The sequence below is a fragment of the Cygnus atratus genome, chromosome 9, assembly GCF_013377495.2.
Source record: "Cygnus atratus isolate AKBS03 ecotype Queensland, Australia chromosome 9, CAtr_DNAZoo_HiC_assembly, whole genome shotgun sequence".
Lineage (NCBI taxonomy): Eukaryota > Metazoa > Chordata > Aves > Anseriformes > Anatidae > Cygnus > Cygnus atratus.
Window position 1 is genome coordinate 25,640,556 of NC_066370.1, and position 15,125 is coordinate 25,655,680.

At 40.7% G+C, this 15,125-nt stretch overlaps 1 protein-coding gene across 1 annotated transcript in view; it reads right to left on the bottom strand.

Moving 5' to 3' along the window:
• ARHGEF26 (Rho guanine nucleotide exchange factor 26) overlaps positions 1-15,125 on the bottom strand; it is a 49,963-nt gene that overhangs the window by 20,057 nt on the left and 14,781 nt on the right. Inside the window, exons 6-8 of the mRNA XM_035566521.2 lie at positions 2,091-2,243; positions 1,467-1,596; positions 332-406 (exon numbers count right to left, since the gene is read on the bottom strand). Coding sequence (XP_035422414.1) covers positions 332-406; positions 1,467-1,596; positions 2,091-2,243 — 358 coding nt within the window. The remainder of the gene's footprint in view (positions 1-331; positions 407-1,466; positions 1,597-2,090; positions 2,244-15,125) is intronic.

Below are 15,125 nucleotides of genomic sequence, written 5' to 3' on the forward strand. Positions count from 1 at the left end.
TATATATATATATATATATATATATACACACATATACATATTATATATGTGTGTGAATATAAATTGATAAACTAGAATTTCCCAATTTAAAAAGGGGAATCTGCTCAGTTTCACATAAAATGGAACTGGAATTTATTATGAAAGTGCTATTGTGTTTTACAATCTATACATGGAAATGGACTTGTGCTCTTCTTCTGTCATTGATTCTGATGATTACACAGTAAGACAAGAACAACTGAGAGCAGCAGATATAGTTAAAACTAGCAATAAAAGCAGAAAGCACGGTTTTCTTAGTTTCACTTTTTTTTTCCCCTGTACCATCAGGACATACCTTGCTCACTTCTTTCAGAGCTTGCTTGCAGTTCTCATATTTTGGTGAATCTTTAGGAGTTTTCTGGCAAATAGTCTGAAATAAAATATCAGTTACTTCAGAGGACTGAGAAGCACAGATTGTAACAAATACAGAATTTTACAAACATATTAATGGAAATCAAAAAGGTGAAGAGAAACAAAAACATCCTAAGATATCTTAGATTAAATTAGTCTTTGCTTTAATCATGCTTGCTCCTCTTTGAACACATTTGAAGCCATATCTTTGGCACTGAAACTTTGAGAATCGATTTCACTCCAAACAATATGACCTTATATACACAATATATAACAATATAAGGTTTACACAGCTACCTGGATCAACTAATGACACACACAAAAGTAATACTAGACTATTATTTAATTTTTTAAGTAGAAACATGCTCCAGAGAAGAAAGTGTTCTATGTCCCAGAATGAACTAAGTAACTATCCCGATCATCAGCCAAATTTGTCAGTGCAGTTTCTGTACGTGTAGGAGACCAAAATCATTAGTCCTGTTTCTGGACCCTATCGATGCTAGAATTTAATTAAGCTTAGCTTTTAATCTATACTATTGCTGGTGGTCCAGCTTATAAATTTAGTTCTAGTAACCTGCATGGGAAGGGAACTTCTCACAGTGTAACACACTGAGGGGAAACCGAGTGTATAAATAGTGTTCCACTCAGAAGGGGCTCCTGTGACCTTGAGAACAGTTTATTCTTCAAGGTTACACCGTGACCTTCTTAACTGAGGGTCTTAAAGACCCTACTTCTGAAAGTATTTATTGCAAAAGGATCCTTATCTAATCTATAAAGTAGGAAATCTTTTTTTTTTTTAATCTGTAAAGTTTAATTTTAATCCTAACACTATGTGCAATTTCTGTGCTAGGTTCTTCCTTGTCTTCTGAATCAATTATTTTTATCCGTTACAAACCTTCTGATTAGAACTTCTAAATATTTAATTTCTGACCGCACAAGCGAGCATATGCTACTGTTCATACTCAACAGAAAAGCCAATATCTACAGCCTTGTCTGGAATGAACTGGGAATTGAATACAAGAGTGTCAACATTCGAGAAACATGCATAAAGGAAAAAATAGAAAAATAACTGTTCTCACATCCATCAGTAAGGGAAGACGAGTTACTCTCTGCATGGGAAGAATGAGGAAAGAGATCATTGGTAAATTCCTGCAATCTTCATGGGACTCAATCCGTGATAACACCTCTTTAAATGCTGGATTTGTAGCTCTGGTAGGAAAAAGAAGGAGGGAATTAAACAGAATGTTTTACCAAAGAATTGTGAAAGTTGCTAGATTTTAAATAAAACATTTTAATAGCACGGAAAGTACAGCTTGAAAGATTCATATCACTTAAGCTTTCAGCTTTATTTACTTAGATATGCAAGACCAGCATCAACGTTTAGATATCTCCTCCCACAGATGAGCATGAGTGCAAACAGACTCGTATGTAACATGCGAGTAAACCATGGCTTTGGCAAATTTATAAAACTGTACTTATCAGAGAAAAGGGAATGTAACACAGGACAACAAATAGGATTGGACTATGCAGCCAGGCATATTTTCACTCTCAATTACTTCAGAGGAACTTGTGCATTAAGTAAAGCTAAGCATGTAAGTACACGCTTCGCTGTAAGCCATAGGTTTTGCACCAAATACCATAGCCTTTGACTCCTACTACGAAGGGGGGTGATTTTGCAGTCATATTTTAAAATTAGCTCTTACAGCAATTTCTGAAGCGTTCGTTGCTGATAGACTTCATTAGTGCAGTATTTTACATATGGATCAAACGTTGAAGCACTATGCTTTTCCACTATATCACTAATATCATCAATAAAGATGTTGTTCTGATGTCTTGCTTCAAGTTCTTTGAAGAACCTGTGAAAAAAGTGAAGTAATTACTCATTTTACCCAAAAATAGTAGACTTTTCTTGCAACATTTTATACTTCACCTGATACAACCCATGGCTTTTATTACCTAATGACAATTTGAATGGTTTGTTTGAGGGTGAGATCATTCCTCCTTTTGGCAAAATAGTGTGGGAAGTCTTTATATTATACATGTCAAAGGGTGGTGGTGTCACCTGGCAGAGCTCAGCAAAAGCAATGCTGGCAAATTACTTCCCATACTCTAGCTGCCAAAACCGAAAAAAGCCTTACTGGTCTGGTTAGACTGGAATTTCCAGAAACAGGGTTGAAAAGAAATGGAACAACTCCAAGCACAACATTAACACAGCACTTCCTCCTGTAATAAGGGAAGTGCAGTACCAGAAACGTTCAAGCAAACAAAGTTGAGTGTGAACTGTTAAACTAGATACAAAAAAACACACAGCAGGCTGAGCTAAACAAGGTAGTCATGCACCATAAACTTTGATCTACCAATAAAACCAGACACAGACTGGGAACAGTGAAAAGGGAAACAGAAACTAAAATCCTCTTCCCCATTGTTTGTCTTCTGCTCCATACCGAGTCCCTTTGGCCTCTGACAGCTTTTCACTCATTCTTGCCCTTCTAATTCTACCAGGAAACAAACGCCTTTATTTCAACGCTGCTTATTAGAAACACTTTCACTCTCTGAGGTATAAGAGCTCAGATTGGCATTAGAGCTGTTGCAGGTCATTAGAATTACTTGCACTAATAGTCTGACATCAGTGCAATCGCTAAAAAAAATAAAAGTTGCTGAAAAATCTCCCTGATACCAGTCTTCTGAAACCTTTATAACAAGATGATTCACTAGAAGTATCCCAAACTCACTAGGGTAAACCAGCTAACAAAAAACTGCCACATAACACAGCGAAATGAAGGAAATACTTGGAACACATGATCTCTCATTAAGCTAAAATATTTTGAAACATTTTTGTTTTAACCCTTTATCACATTTTCTCTTTACTAACATTGGTTCTTCAAAATTTGTCTTGCAGCATTTCAGCTTTTCAGCACACCAATGTTCCACATAGCTTGTTTTGCAGACACGCGTGAGGAGAAGAGAAGACGTGCAGAAGCTTATCACACGGATGTTTAACAACACAGGTTCACTAAAATTTTGTCCAGTGGGCTTAGAAAAAGTTGACTGAACTGAACAATTGCCAGACTCTCAAATGGTCAGTCACACAGTCAAACGAATATTTTTGTTTGTGGATGTTTTGGTTTATTTTTCCCAACACACTCACTGCAGATTTACTGACTGATGGTTATCAGTATTGTCAATTAATGACAACCAGGACATTGCCTGCAAAGAGATATGATGCTGTCTGCTCCGGTTTATAGCTTTCTCCTCCCTTTTCCACTTAAAGACGTACAGCAGTGTTTTTAATAGCACTGCCACTTTTGGAAGGCATAGTCCTGTAGAATCCTATCCTCCATCCATTCCATTTCAAGCTGTTTCAAGTTGTCACTGACTTGCAATTCGCTATGTATGTGCTTCTTCTGTAGTGCCTAAGAGAGCAGTCCTAACCAGCAAAGCATACCAGCTGCAATGAAATCTCCTGAAATCCATGGACAAGGACTGCAAGCTAACAGTCGGCTTCAAATTTCCACACAGCCTACAATTTCCCGTGAACCACAATAGTCAGCTCTCAACAGCTGACCACCACGAGCTGCAGACGACTGGAATTCATTTCCACTCTGCTCAGACATGTTTATATCTGGAAGAATTTCTTCGCACACTGCCAGCTTTACTTTGCTCAGGAAATACAGCATTTCTCCCTCCTGTGCGTATGGCACACTGACAAAGCGTTTGACCATGCTGGATCAAGAACCTACACTTTTAAAATTTATCTGGCTCTTCATCAATGACATCAGTCACAGTCATTTTAGGTAACAGTACAAATCTTGCACACTTGGAGATACTGAAAAGAAAAAAAAGAAAAACAGGCCAGAGAGAAGCAGCATAGCCAAGTCCCATCCCCCCCAGAACACATTATAAGAACTATTAACTCTGGAAATCATGGATGGAAGTTTGATTCAAAGGTTATCTTTTTGGGCATCCAAATATGGGAAAACAGACACATCGTAAAACCTTTTACTTAAAATTTTAGGACTGATTCTGTCAAAGATTTGTACTGAACAATTTAGTGTCAATTTAACCAACTACAAATTCGTTGTGCTCTGTGATTTTTATTTTTATTTTTTGCTTAAGACCAGAAAAATCTATTTCAAGCACTTGTTTCTGTTAAATACAGAACTTTTCTGGTTAAAGTTAGATGCAATTAAGTGAAAGTCAAACAGAATCAGAGACAAAATGGTTTCCTCTGTCCTGCCCGTGTTGTTTAGAAGAAATGTCCAATTTGAAATACCCTCAAACTCTTCTGAAGACTACGTGCCAAATTTAGAAACACAGATGTAATTAATTTCCTGTTTGTTTCTCTTTCTAGTTCAAGATCTAGAAACACCGAAGCACACACCAGTACCGGAGTTTCTCCTGTCCCTACAACAGGAGCTTCCCCCTCAGTGTTCTGGAGGCTTGTGGTAAGATTCTCTCCATGTCTTCCAGCAGATGATAACAAGCTGGTGATCATCATGTGGAGCAACATCCTAATACTTGCTCAGGCAGTTTTCTTAACCTAGCTTTTTCTACTCATAGGCAGAGATTAAAGCAGTGCCAGGTATCCACAACTTCCTTAAGAACCCTAGTTAATTCAGCTGTGAGCACAGCGGTGTAAGCACAAGACTGCCTATTATTCCACACAATTCATCTTTGTAATTCACCCTGTCCATGTCCCTGTGCAGGGCCTCCCTACCCTCTGGCAGATCAACACTTCCCCCAGCTTGGTGTCGTCTGCCAACTTAATGAAGGTGCACTCAATTTCCTCACCCAAGTCACCAATAAAGGTATCAAAGAGGATGGGCCCAAACACTGACCCCTGGGGAACACCACTGGTGACCGGTCCCCAGCTGGATTTCATTCCATTCACCACTGCTCTCTGCGCCTGGCCACCCAGCCAGTTTTTAACCCAGCAAAGCCTGTACCTGTCCAAGCCATGGGCTCCATGGGGTGCCAGCTTCTCCTGGGGAATACTGGGGGAAACCATGTCAAAGGCCTTGCTGAAGTCTAGGGAGACCACATTTTTACCCTGACGCATCACTGTCCAGTAACAGAAAAAAAGCCACTGGAGTGAAATCAAAGTGCAATTCCTCTTCTTCCACTTAGAGAGGAGCAATGATCAATTTCAAAGAATTTCAGGTAACGGTAATAAAAATTTCCAATTTTTGCCTCCGCAAAGGTGGATCTTCTCATCAGGGACAGATACTTAACATCTATATCACAGATTAATTATTTTGAAAGAAGAAATTTGAATAGCAAAAAATGGAAAAATTGCAGCCTTATTTCCATAGCGTTTTCATGCTGAATCAGAGTTTTTAGAAACAAAATGGCTGAAAAAGAGAGTAATTAAAGTGAGGGACTGCATCCGCAGGTGTTTGAAATGAATCAGTTTGTGGGATTGCCACAACCTAAATAATGGAAAACATTATGTACATACACATACATTTATAAACCCCAAACACTGCAAAGCTAATAGCCCACAAAAATGCCTTTTATCAGGCAATATCCACCAAGCACCTAAAAAGCCAAACAACAACAAAAAGATCCTGCCAGCCTATTTTTCATTCTGCAGCAAGCGAACAACTTGCAGCAGGCCTACCCATGAGTAACTGTACTGATAGTAATCCACTTGCCTTTTCGACTATTTACAGTATTCTGGCAGAAATCCAGAGGAATAAAAATGCCATGGCAACCCTGTCAATATATTCTGTTATAGGGAGATTCCTGAGATAGCAGTGAAGTGCTCATAGCATCTAGTTCAATGGTATGCATTTTAAAAAAAACAATTCTTGATTCAGCCAATTATTACCCACTGACAAATGAGCCCACAAAGAACACGCTGTGGCACTAGAAACATAAATCTTTTTGATAAATTATGAAGACATCACAACAGGAGTCTTCATTTTAAAAACCTTTCCCATGCTGGACAAAGTCGGGCTCCCTGTCCTCAGAAGCAGCAGCGTGTATCTGCATGGCCCTGGGCCTGAAGAGTCAGCCGCTCATTTACCAGAGAACAAAATGATTTCTTTGATGTCACAAACAAAGAATTTATAAGTCTTTTTGTGAAACTTTCTAACCACAGGAATGAAGCCGTTCCCATGTAACACTTGCTAAAATGGCAATGCTAACACACACAGCAAGTGAAGGCCTTGGAGAGCAGAGAAGAGGGACTAGGCGGGTGATCCACAGGCTCTGAGCACCTGGGTTGTCACCTGCGATCCCCAGCTGGACAACATCCAGCCGCCAGTACTCACAACTACTGCCTTTGTTGCCATAAGCAAGCAAGCTAACCAATCCTTACATTCGGGAAGAAACATCTGTTAATATAAAAACATGAACCGTACAGAAACATAAATTAACCGCTGCTTAGTCTGGAGGGAAGTGCCTCAGCCAGGGAACTCCACCACAGCCTGGAGGTGACGGTGATTTAGTGAGTGCCCAGGAGACTCTGCAGAGGAAGGTCTGGGATCTGTCACTGTCATCTCCCCGTCGGCCCGGACGCCCTCCTGCCTGGAGCATGGCATTGGCTTGCACTGGAGGGAAACCGCGAACACTCCCAGGTTTACGTTCCTCACAAGGGCACCTGTGCCGAGCTGTTGACGGGCTAACTCAGAGATGACAGAGAGCGGGTCCGAGGCGTGTGGTGCCAGGCAGTGCCCCAGCAGCTCTCAGCACCACACGGGCACTGCTCGGGAGCGGCAGTGCTGGCCACAGGAGAGGCTGAGGGCAGGACAGCAGCAGGCGCAGCCAGCGTGGCCCGGCTCACGAGGCTGCCCTGCCGGCTCGCCATGGACTTGTCTTCATGCCCTCACAGCGCCAGACACTTCCCTAGACAGCAGCGGGTGAAATTACCCACAGCCGCAAATTATCATGTATGCTTAACAAGAGGAAGAAAGTTGCAGGTTTTGATATTCCTGCACATAAAGCTGCTCTTCCTATAAAAGGTAGGAATAAATGTCTGCATCCATCATTGTCACTTTGAGACGGCCCCAGCAGAAGCTGCGGTTGACACGCGGTACCATGCTGTGGCAGCTGAGGCTTCTCAGGTACAGCCACCGCACAGACCAACCTCAGGCGTCCAGATCTGTGGGGAGCAACGCCACAGAACTCGTCCGTCTGCACCAAAGGCTTTCATCTCGCCAATTTAGTCCCGTAAAAGACTGCAGAGCTTTAAAGCCTCATCTAAACAAAGCACACTGACCCGACGAGGCATGAGAGGAGCCAAGGGAACACGCATACATCCTCCTGCTTTGACAGGCTTGCTAAACATGGCTATTTCTAGGCTTACTAACAACTTGGTGCCTTTTCAAAGCTACACATTCTTCTTACACAAAAAGAGTGAGGGCAGTTCTCTGAAACCAGGCTGACTGCTGGAGTAGTTACTTCTTTCCCAGCCCCAACTAACAGACTGCTTCTTCGTTCCCTATCAGTCTTTCTATAGGGAAAGCAGAGGTCAAGCTCAAATACCTGTTGAACATCATAAACTTCACTACCAAAGTTATGCAGATAAATAGTTTTCTTCTGTGCTTTCTGAAAATCGGAGCAAGATTCATAAGCTGCTACCAGCACAAGCCCTGCTGGACCCAGCACCACAGGCGGAGAGGATCTGTGCAGGTAGCGAGGCTCACGAGCGGGGCAGTGATGCTCTGCAGGAAAGGCTGCATAACCACTGACTGGGTAAATAGGGTTTGGTTACAGCTGGAAGGCTTTAAAATTTTAAGTACTGCTGCTCTACACAACAACTGTCTTTAAACACAAATATTCACATAAATAACTCTCTCTGCAGAGCTTAGGCCACAAAAGAAGAGCCAGAGGTTGCAAGAATTCAACCAGGAATGCTGCTGCTGGCACTATTTTTTTTTTTTTAAACAGAGAATATATTCACATAATACAGTGATGGGTTTCAGTACAAACAAATATGGTAGATGGGAGCTTCCTGCCATAGACCTGGTGATGCCAGATGCCACAGATCTTTCCTAATTTTTTTGTTCTTACCATGCTCTTTCAGATACATCACCACAAATGCCATCTCAAAATAAGGTATTTTTTATTAGATGCCAAAACTTTCAGTTGCTGGAGAACACAAACTCTCCTAAGTCACTGGTGGAGGGGAGATTTGGGCTGTGTGTGTTGTGGGCTGTTTTTTTTTTTTTTTCCTTTTATGAAAAGAAACTATAGAGTTTACGTTAAAAAGTCATTAACTGAGCATGAGATAGAAGTATCATTTCTTAGGCTGGGAATCTCAGCAGGAGAAATAAGAAAAAAGTATCTCCAGAAGTACTTAATGATAGAAGAAAAACTGGACACAAAGTCCTAGACAACAGACTGTCAGAAGAGTTCTGACAAGTAATTTAATTACAAGAGGAAAAGATCCAAGGGGACCTTACAGTGAACCTCTCCCTATAAAACTCTGGGACACTGAGTTACATACCATCTGTGCTGCATTTTCACAGGGAATATAAATTGACAGTATGGTTCTTCAAAGACAAATTTTTCAGAAAAGGACACATGGACAATTAATTCGTCAAAATAATCTTTGCAGCAGAACACATGAAGAATACTGAGAGGATAGAGCTCGGATGAAGTTTTGAATACAAGTGCAGATAGGTAAAAAAAAATTACTAAAATTCTCTTTAAAGAGTTAAAATAAAATAACATTTTAATGGCCACTATTCAAGAATACTGACTGCTTTTGTAAAGTCAAAAACAAAACTGAATTACTTTTCATCTGACCAACACTGTTAATATCATCAAGCTTTAGCAACCACAACGACAATTCAATAAAAATGCACACATACAATCATGCAGTTGAGATGATATGGCAATTTAGCTGACATTTCAAAGCAGAATCATCTTTTGCGGATGAGGAAAAAAAAGAGAACCAGGAACAGTCTCACATGGGAGAGACTGCACGGACCTTAAAAGAAAACACAGAGTAACCCAGGGAACAGATGAGTGGTTACAGGTGCAGCCTGGGTTTTAACCTTTCCAGGTGAACCCAACCCTGCCGCAGAGGAGGGCTGAGCAGGGCTGCTCAATTCCTTCCCTGGACGTGCAAGTGCTCGAGCAAATGCTCGAGCAAATGCCCACGTTATTTCGGGGAAGATGGGGCAGGGAGAGGCGGGGGGAAGAATGCATTGAAAAAACACCCCGATTTACTCTGGAAAACTCATGAATAAAACTCATTACAAGAATGGGTTCCCTCTATCCTTCGGTCAGTACTGGAGTTTGTAATGAGGGGACTTTCTTCTCTTACCCTGATCTTGGCAAATGGTGAGGGGACTTTCATCTCTTACTCTTGACCTTGGCAAGTGGTGGTCTCTTATCACATGGTAAAAAGATGATAAACACAGGGTACATCTACACTGCCAAATAAAAAACCCTAAAACTCAAATGAGATACTTAATGTACTGCTTCAGCATGCAACCATTCAGAAACAATCCCCTGAAGAGCCTACTCTGAGCAAAGCAGGAGGTGGTAGCTCCAAGCATGTGGAAAACATAGGCAAACAAGCTGCCTTCATTTTTTTTTTTAAAACAAAATCCTGCTACACAGTCTGTACTTTAACTATCAAAATGAGTAAACACAAATCATGGAAATGATCTGAAGGTCTCCTTAAAATATTGCACAAACTATTACCATTTTAAAGGGATTAAGCTGTGTCTATGCAAAGCTTGATAAGCATTTCAAGATCTGTTGGGTAAAATACCATGGAGGCGCAGGATGCTAGAAAGAAACAGAAAAACAATTACATTGTCAGCATTTAAATGACATCACAAATTACCTCTAGGATATACCAGATTTTGAGTGAATACAAATTTTATGCAACTAATATTTAAATTTCATTTATCCAGCACTGGAAAAAAGAACAAAAAGCACACAACAATAGGCAGTATAAGCTTTATGTTGGTGTTTCTTGAAGATACCGTACAATCCATCTGAGAGAAAACACAAGTTTATTCTGTCTTCCAGTCCCATCTGGTCTTTACAACTGACTTCATACCCAGGCTCAGTTCACCAGTAAGATACATGACTGCAAATGCCACATGCAAGGCCAGTTTCTGTTAAAAGTGAACAGCACCAACACTCGTGAGCCATACACAGTGTTCCTGCAGATCCTCAGGAGGCCCCTTCAGAAACGACCTTTCACAGCACCTCAGCACATGTGAAGGCACAGATCAGGCTGCCAGCAGAGAAACCGTGCAATCTAACACGAGAACTATACTGAATTTCACAGAGGACCACATGAGTCAGACAGGAGGGAACCTCAAATACATTCAGTTTTGTTTACTTTTAGCTGCATTCTTTCAGAGAGATATCTGAACCAGAGACTGCAATCGCCAGCTTGAAAGGGATTTTACACAGGACAAGGGAATATACTGAAAAACACTTCGTTTATCTTTTTTACTCTAAACCAGTATTATAGTAAAATGCTACATAATGTATATAATAAAACACCATTATTTTCCACTATTTTAAGAGTGGAAATAACCCATCCCATTGGCAACTCCTGCAGAGATCACTATCAACAGTAAGTATCTCGGGCTGAGAAAGTTTTCCATAGGTACCAGCCAAAAAATGCCTCCTTACGCTGGTCACAACCACTGCTGCAGGTGCCACATCAGAGCCACTGGAGAGGAAAGCTTTGATCGAAGTCAGGGTCACCAACAAGGGCAATTCGGAAGCAGGAGGAAGAGCATACTCGAACACAGTCGAGAGGGCAGTGTTACCACCCTCCAGCCACCGTGGGAGCCATCGCACAACTACCTTGCTGTCATTTTGTTCTCCTACATCTGGCAACAGCTGGCCACAGTTTAGACACATGATGAAGGTGATGGATGGCATCTGTGAATTTGGGCTATTCCTCTGGAGATATTTAAGTGAGCAATTTGAACATACAGGCGTTTCATAGTTTCTGGAAAACCAGATATTTTCTCAAGGCACTTTTTGCATAGGTAATTGCTAGATATTTACTCAATCGTTATTTTATATATAGGTATAAAAATTTCTAAACTCATTTAAAAGAGCATTTGCTCTCAAGTTCTGTTCATCCAAGCTGAGGGAAATATGATTCTGTCCAGACTGGCAGTTCCCAAATATCGAAATCCTCTATCTAATCCTGTCTCAAATAATGAAGCTACTTTATAAAAAAAAAAAAAAACATCCCTGGGTCAGGCATCCAAGCACCAGTTGCATATTATGTTCAAGTTACTGTTTTCCTGCACTGCTAGCCGTTTGCAAAGAACCACAGCACAGGTCAACCCAGTGAGTTTTCTCAGCTGCAGAAAGAACTCTCCAAACAAATAAGCCCTAGATATTAAAGCTGAAGAGTTCAGCAATTAGCGCTGATGTCTGAACCATGAGGGAGGCAACCCGAGGAAATGCAAAAATAAACGAACTGTCCCAAGCCATCAATATGACACAAATGCCTAAATGTGTTCTGTCAGCAACTGAAATTTAGAGGAAAACAAATGGCATTTTGGACTCACTGCTCTACAGTACATCCTCTGGACTCCTTGGAGTCTCCTGACAATCAAAAACATCCCCATCGGCAGCACAAGGCTGGGAGAAAGGCAAAAATCACAATTTGTAAACTTAGCAGTGCTCTACATGTTGAAAAAAAGTCAAGTGTGCCATATGGTCTCAGTGATCACCAGCACCTGCTGGTGGTCAGTGAAATGCCCCATCTTCTGCACATTACAGTTTGCCTGTTCCACCCAGGGTCTACTCTTAGTGTTTCAGTTTTTTCCCCCCAATCTCACAAAGAAGCTAAGTAACAAAATTCTTCATTCTCTCCAAGCAAAGCTTCTAATGCCTGGTTAATGCTATATAATGCATTAATGCTCAATGCAAACACTTCTTAAATGCAGACTAGGACCATATTATCCCATAGGGAAAGATGAAGGTACACTACACATAAAGATGCCAGAAAGAGGTGAAACATTAAGCTAATTTACAGAAAAGTGATATAAAAAAGCTTACCTGGATCCTGACACGCCCACACACAGAGTTAAGATGCTCAGATGAGGTGTTAAGCGACCTCACAAACCCACACAGGCTTCTCTATTGGAATCAACACACAGAGTTTGAACAGTCTGAACCTGTCCAAATGTGCTTTGTTCTTGCTTTTTTCTGCTAATGTTAACCTTTTGATATTCCCTAAGCTTTTCGCCTTTTGCTAACCTAATGGCAGAGAGAGAAACAAAAAGCTAAGCTCTCCATCCCCCTATAAATTTGCTGATTTGGCCTGTCAGACCAATTGTTCTCCAAGACGTTTCTCTCATCTCCCTGCAACTCCCCATTCCCAAGGCATGCTCTTGGGAAACTGACCTCTTTTGCAGCACATATTGAGACTGGAGAGTTTTTCTGACTCATGAGATGGATCGTGCAGTATTCTCAGACTACACAAGCTTTTATTCCTGAATAAGCTGACCTCTGGCATACCGATCAGTTCACATCTCAATTTAACAGCTCTCACTGGCTCTGGATGCCACTCGTGTGATTTCTGTGCTCTATCAGTTACGAGCTCTCACACTACACATACAGGCAAATACACAATTAAAGGCTTCCTGAAGCCACCTTTCAGGATGTTTTAATACACAAACACAATGTAAGCTGCACGGGCTATTCAGACTCACTGTCAGAAACATTCCAGTGACCTCCCGAAAGCAGAGACCGTCCTTACTGTCTGTATTCAGCTTCTAACAAAGGCAGCTTTGTTCCATTAGGAATGGCCTTGCCATGCACTACGAGCCATTTTGGCGTTTCTGGAGAGCATCCTTTAAACATGCTCTGAGTCAAAGTTCCTAGATACAACTTCCAAGCAGTTGTGACTGAAGATGGCATTTTTATCAGTTCACGCTCTTCAGCTCCCTAAACTTTTGTCCGAGCAACCAAATCCACTGATAACTACACCCATGCCCTCAGAGCTATTTTCTCTTTTTAAGAAAACTAAAGGCTGCTTAAAATACGGCACATGTAATGTGACAAATGTCCAAGTTTATGACACTTTCGTAACGAAAGGATGAGTTTTGCTAGCTTAGAAGAGCTTGAAAATGAGAAGTGGCAGTTAGCTTGAAGGTATTTATTGATAAAGAGGCTTTTGTTTGAAAGCCACTTGCACTATTTACACAAATGAAGCTGTAGAAAGTGAGCACTAAGTTTTGTTATAGCTTAACAGTATTGCATAACTCAGGAAACAAAATATGCTTTCATTTAAGTTTAAAAAGGAGTTACGAATTCTGTTTTTACTCCAAGTTATACAAAAACAAGTTCTTAAGCCACTACGCTTCCCAGACAAAAAAGAATAAGATTATAATGTTAGGCTAGTGTGGTATTTTCCATTCTTTCTTTTTTCCCCTCTCACTGCCTTTGAAGACTACTAATCAAAAGGGTTTTAAAGAACTCCCCTAAAAATACTGCTACCCCCTCCACCTCTGCTTTAAATATTTTAAATGAGCAATTTAAAAGTAGGTTTAATGGGTTTGAAGGCTCATTCACTGAAAACACAGGAAAAAACAAATACCTATTCGCATACATAATTATACTAATATGTTCACTGTGTCTTCGAACCACCCCAAAAGAGCAGCAAAGTCTCCAGGCTCATTAACATTTGGTTTCTATTAAGCTATCTAAAAAGATGGCAATTACCCCCTAACACATGATGGGTATATAACATCAGTATTTGTCTAGCAAAAAATGCGCTCACGATACTTTACTTTTACAAGTCAGATTTCAGGTAAACAGATGCCTTTAAAAAGTATTATTCCTTGAAAATAAGGACTTGGGTAACCTGTGCTCCCCACCAACACCGCCGTCGTGTAACTCTCTGTCCTAGGGTGGGAATTATTAGCTGGGAAAATACCCAGCCTCTGTCTGAAGGCCTCAACTACAGCAAAAGGAGAGAAGTCAAAAGGAACATAGGGATGCTGAAATGCAGGGATACCCAGTAACTCCAAATGTACACCCGTTATACAGCTCCTACCTTAGGCTGGCGCTTCACACAACACATTAGACTCCCTAAATGCAGGTTTAATGCTAAAGGTTCAGAAGTTCATGATTTCTACAAGAAGGAAACAAAAGGGACGAAAGAAAGATGAAAAGGTGGAAAAGACTGACTCCAGAAATATTCCTAACCTGACAGACTCCTTATCCAACCACTAGCCCCATTTCTGAAAAGAGGCTGGTATTTTTTGTTCCATAGAAACAAAGCAAGGCACATTTCAAGTTGTACAATGCCACGAAGATCAAACAATATCTTAACTAGGCCAAGTGCATCCTTTAGCCTCATGCTTTACTTCAAACTGGATACAAGGTGCAAGAAAACAAGCATGAACATTTTTATTTTTTAGTTATATCGGCCACAGGAATTCAACTTCCAGTACTGCTGTTGATCACACCAAGGCACCAAGCAAATGATAACTAAACCAAACCTCATTAAACAACTTTTTGAAGAGTTTAAGGTTCTCATAACCCTGAAGTACGCTGTGAGTGCACACACACACGCAGTGGAAATATTAAACAATCCTGGCAATAATTATTAGTGAAAACAAAAGAGGTTTCTCCGCATCTGTGTTGTGCAAGATCTGTCAACATTTCCTTTTCATTAGGCCCCATTTGCAGGTATCAATTTCTCTCATTATTGACTTCACACTGAAGAAATTAAAAAACAAACAAACCACAGAGCAGATCTGAGCATAAGTCATGTTTCCTTCAAA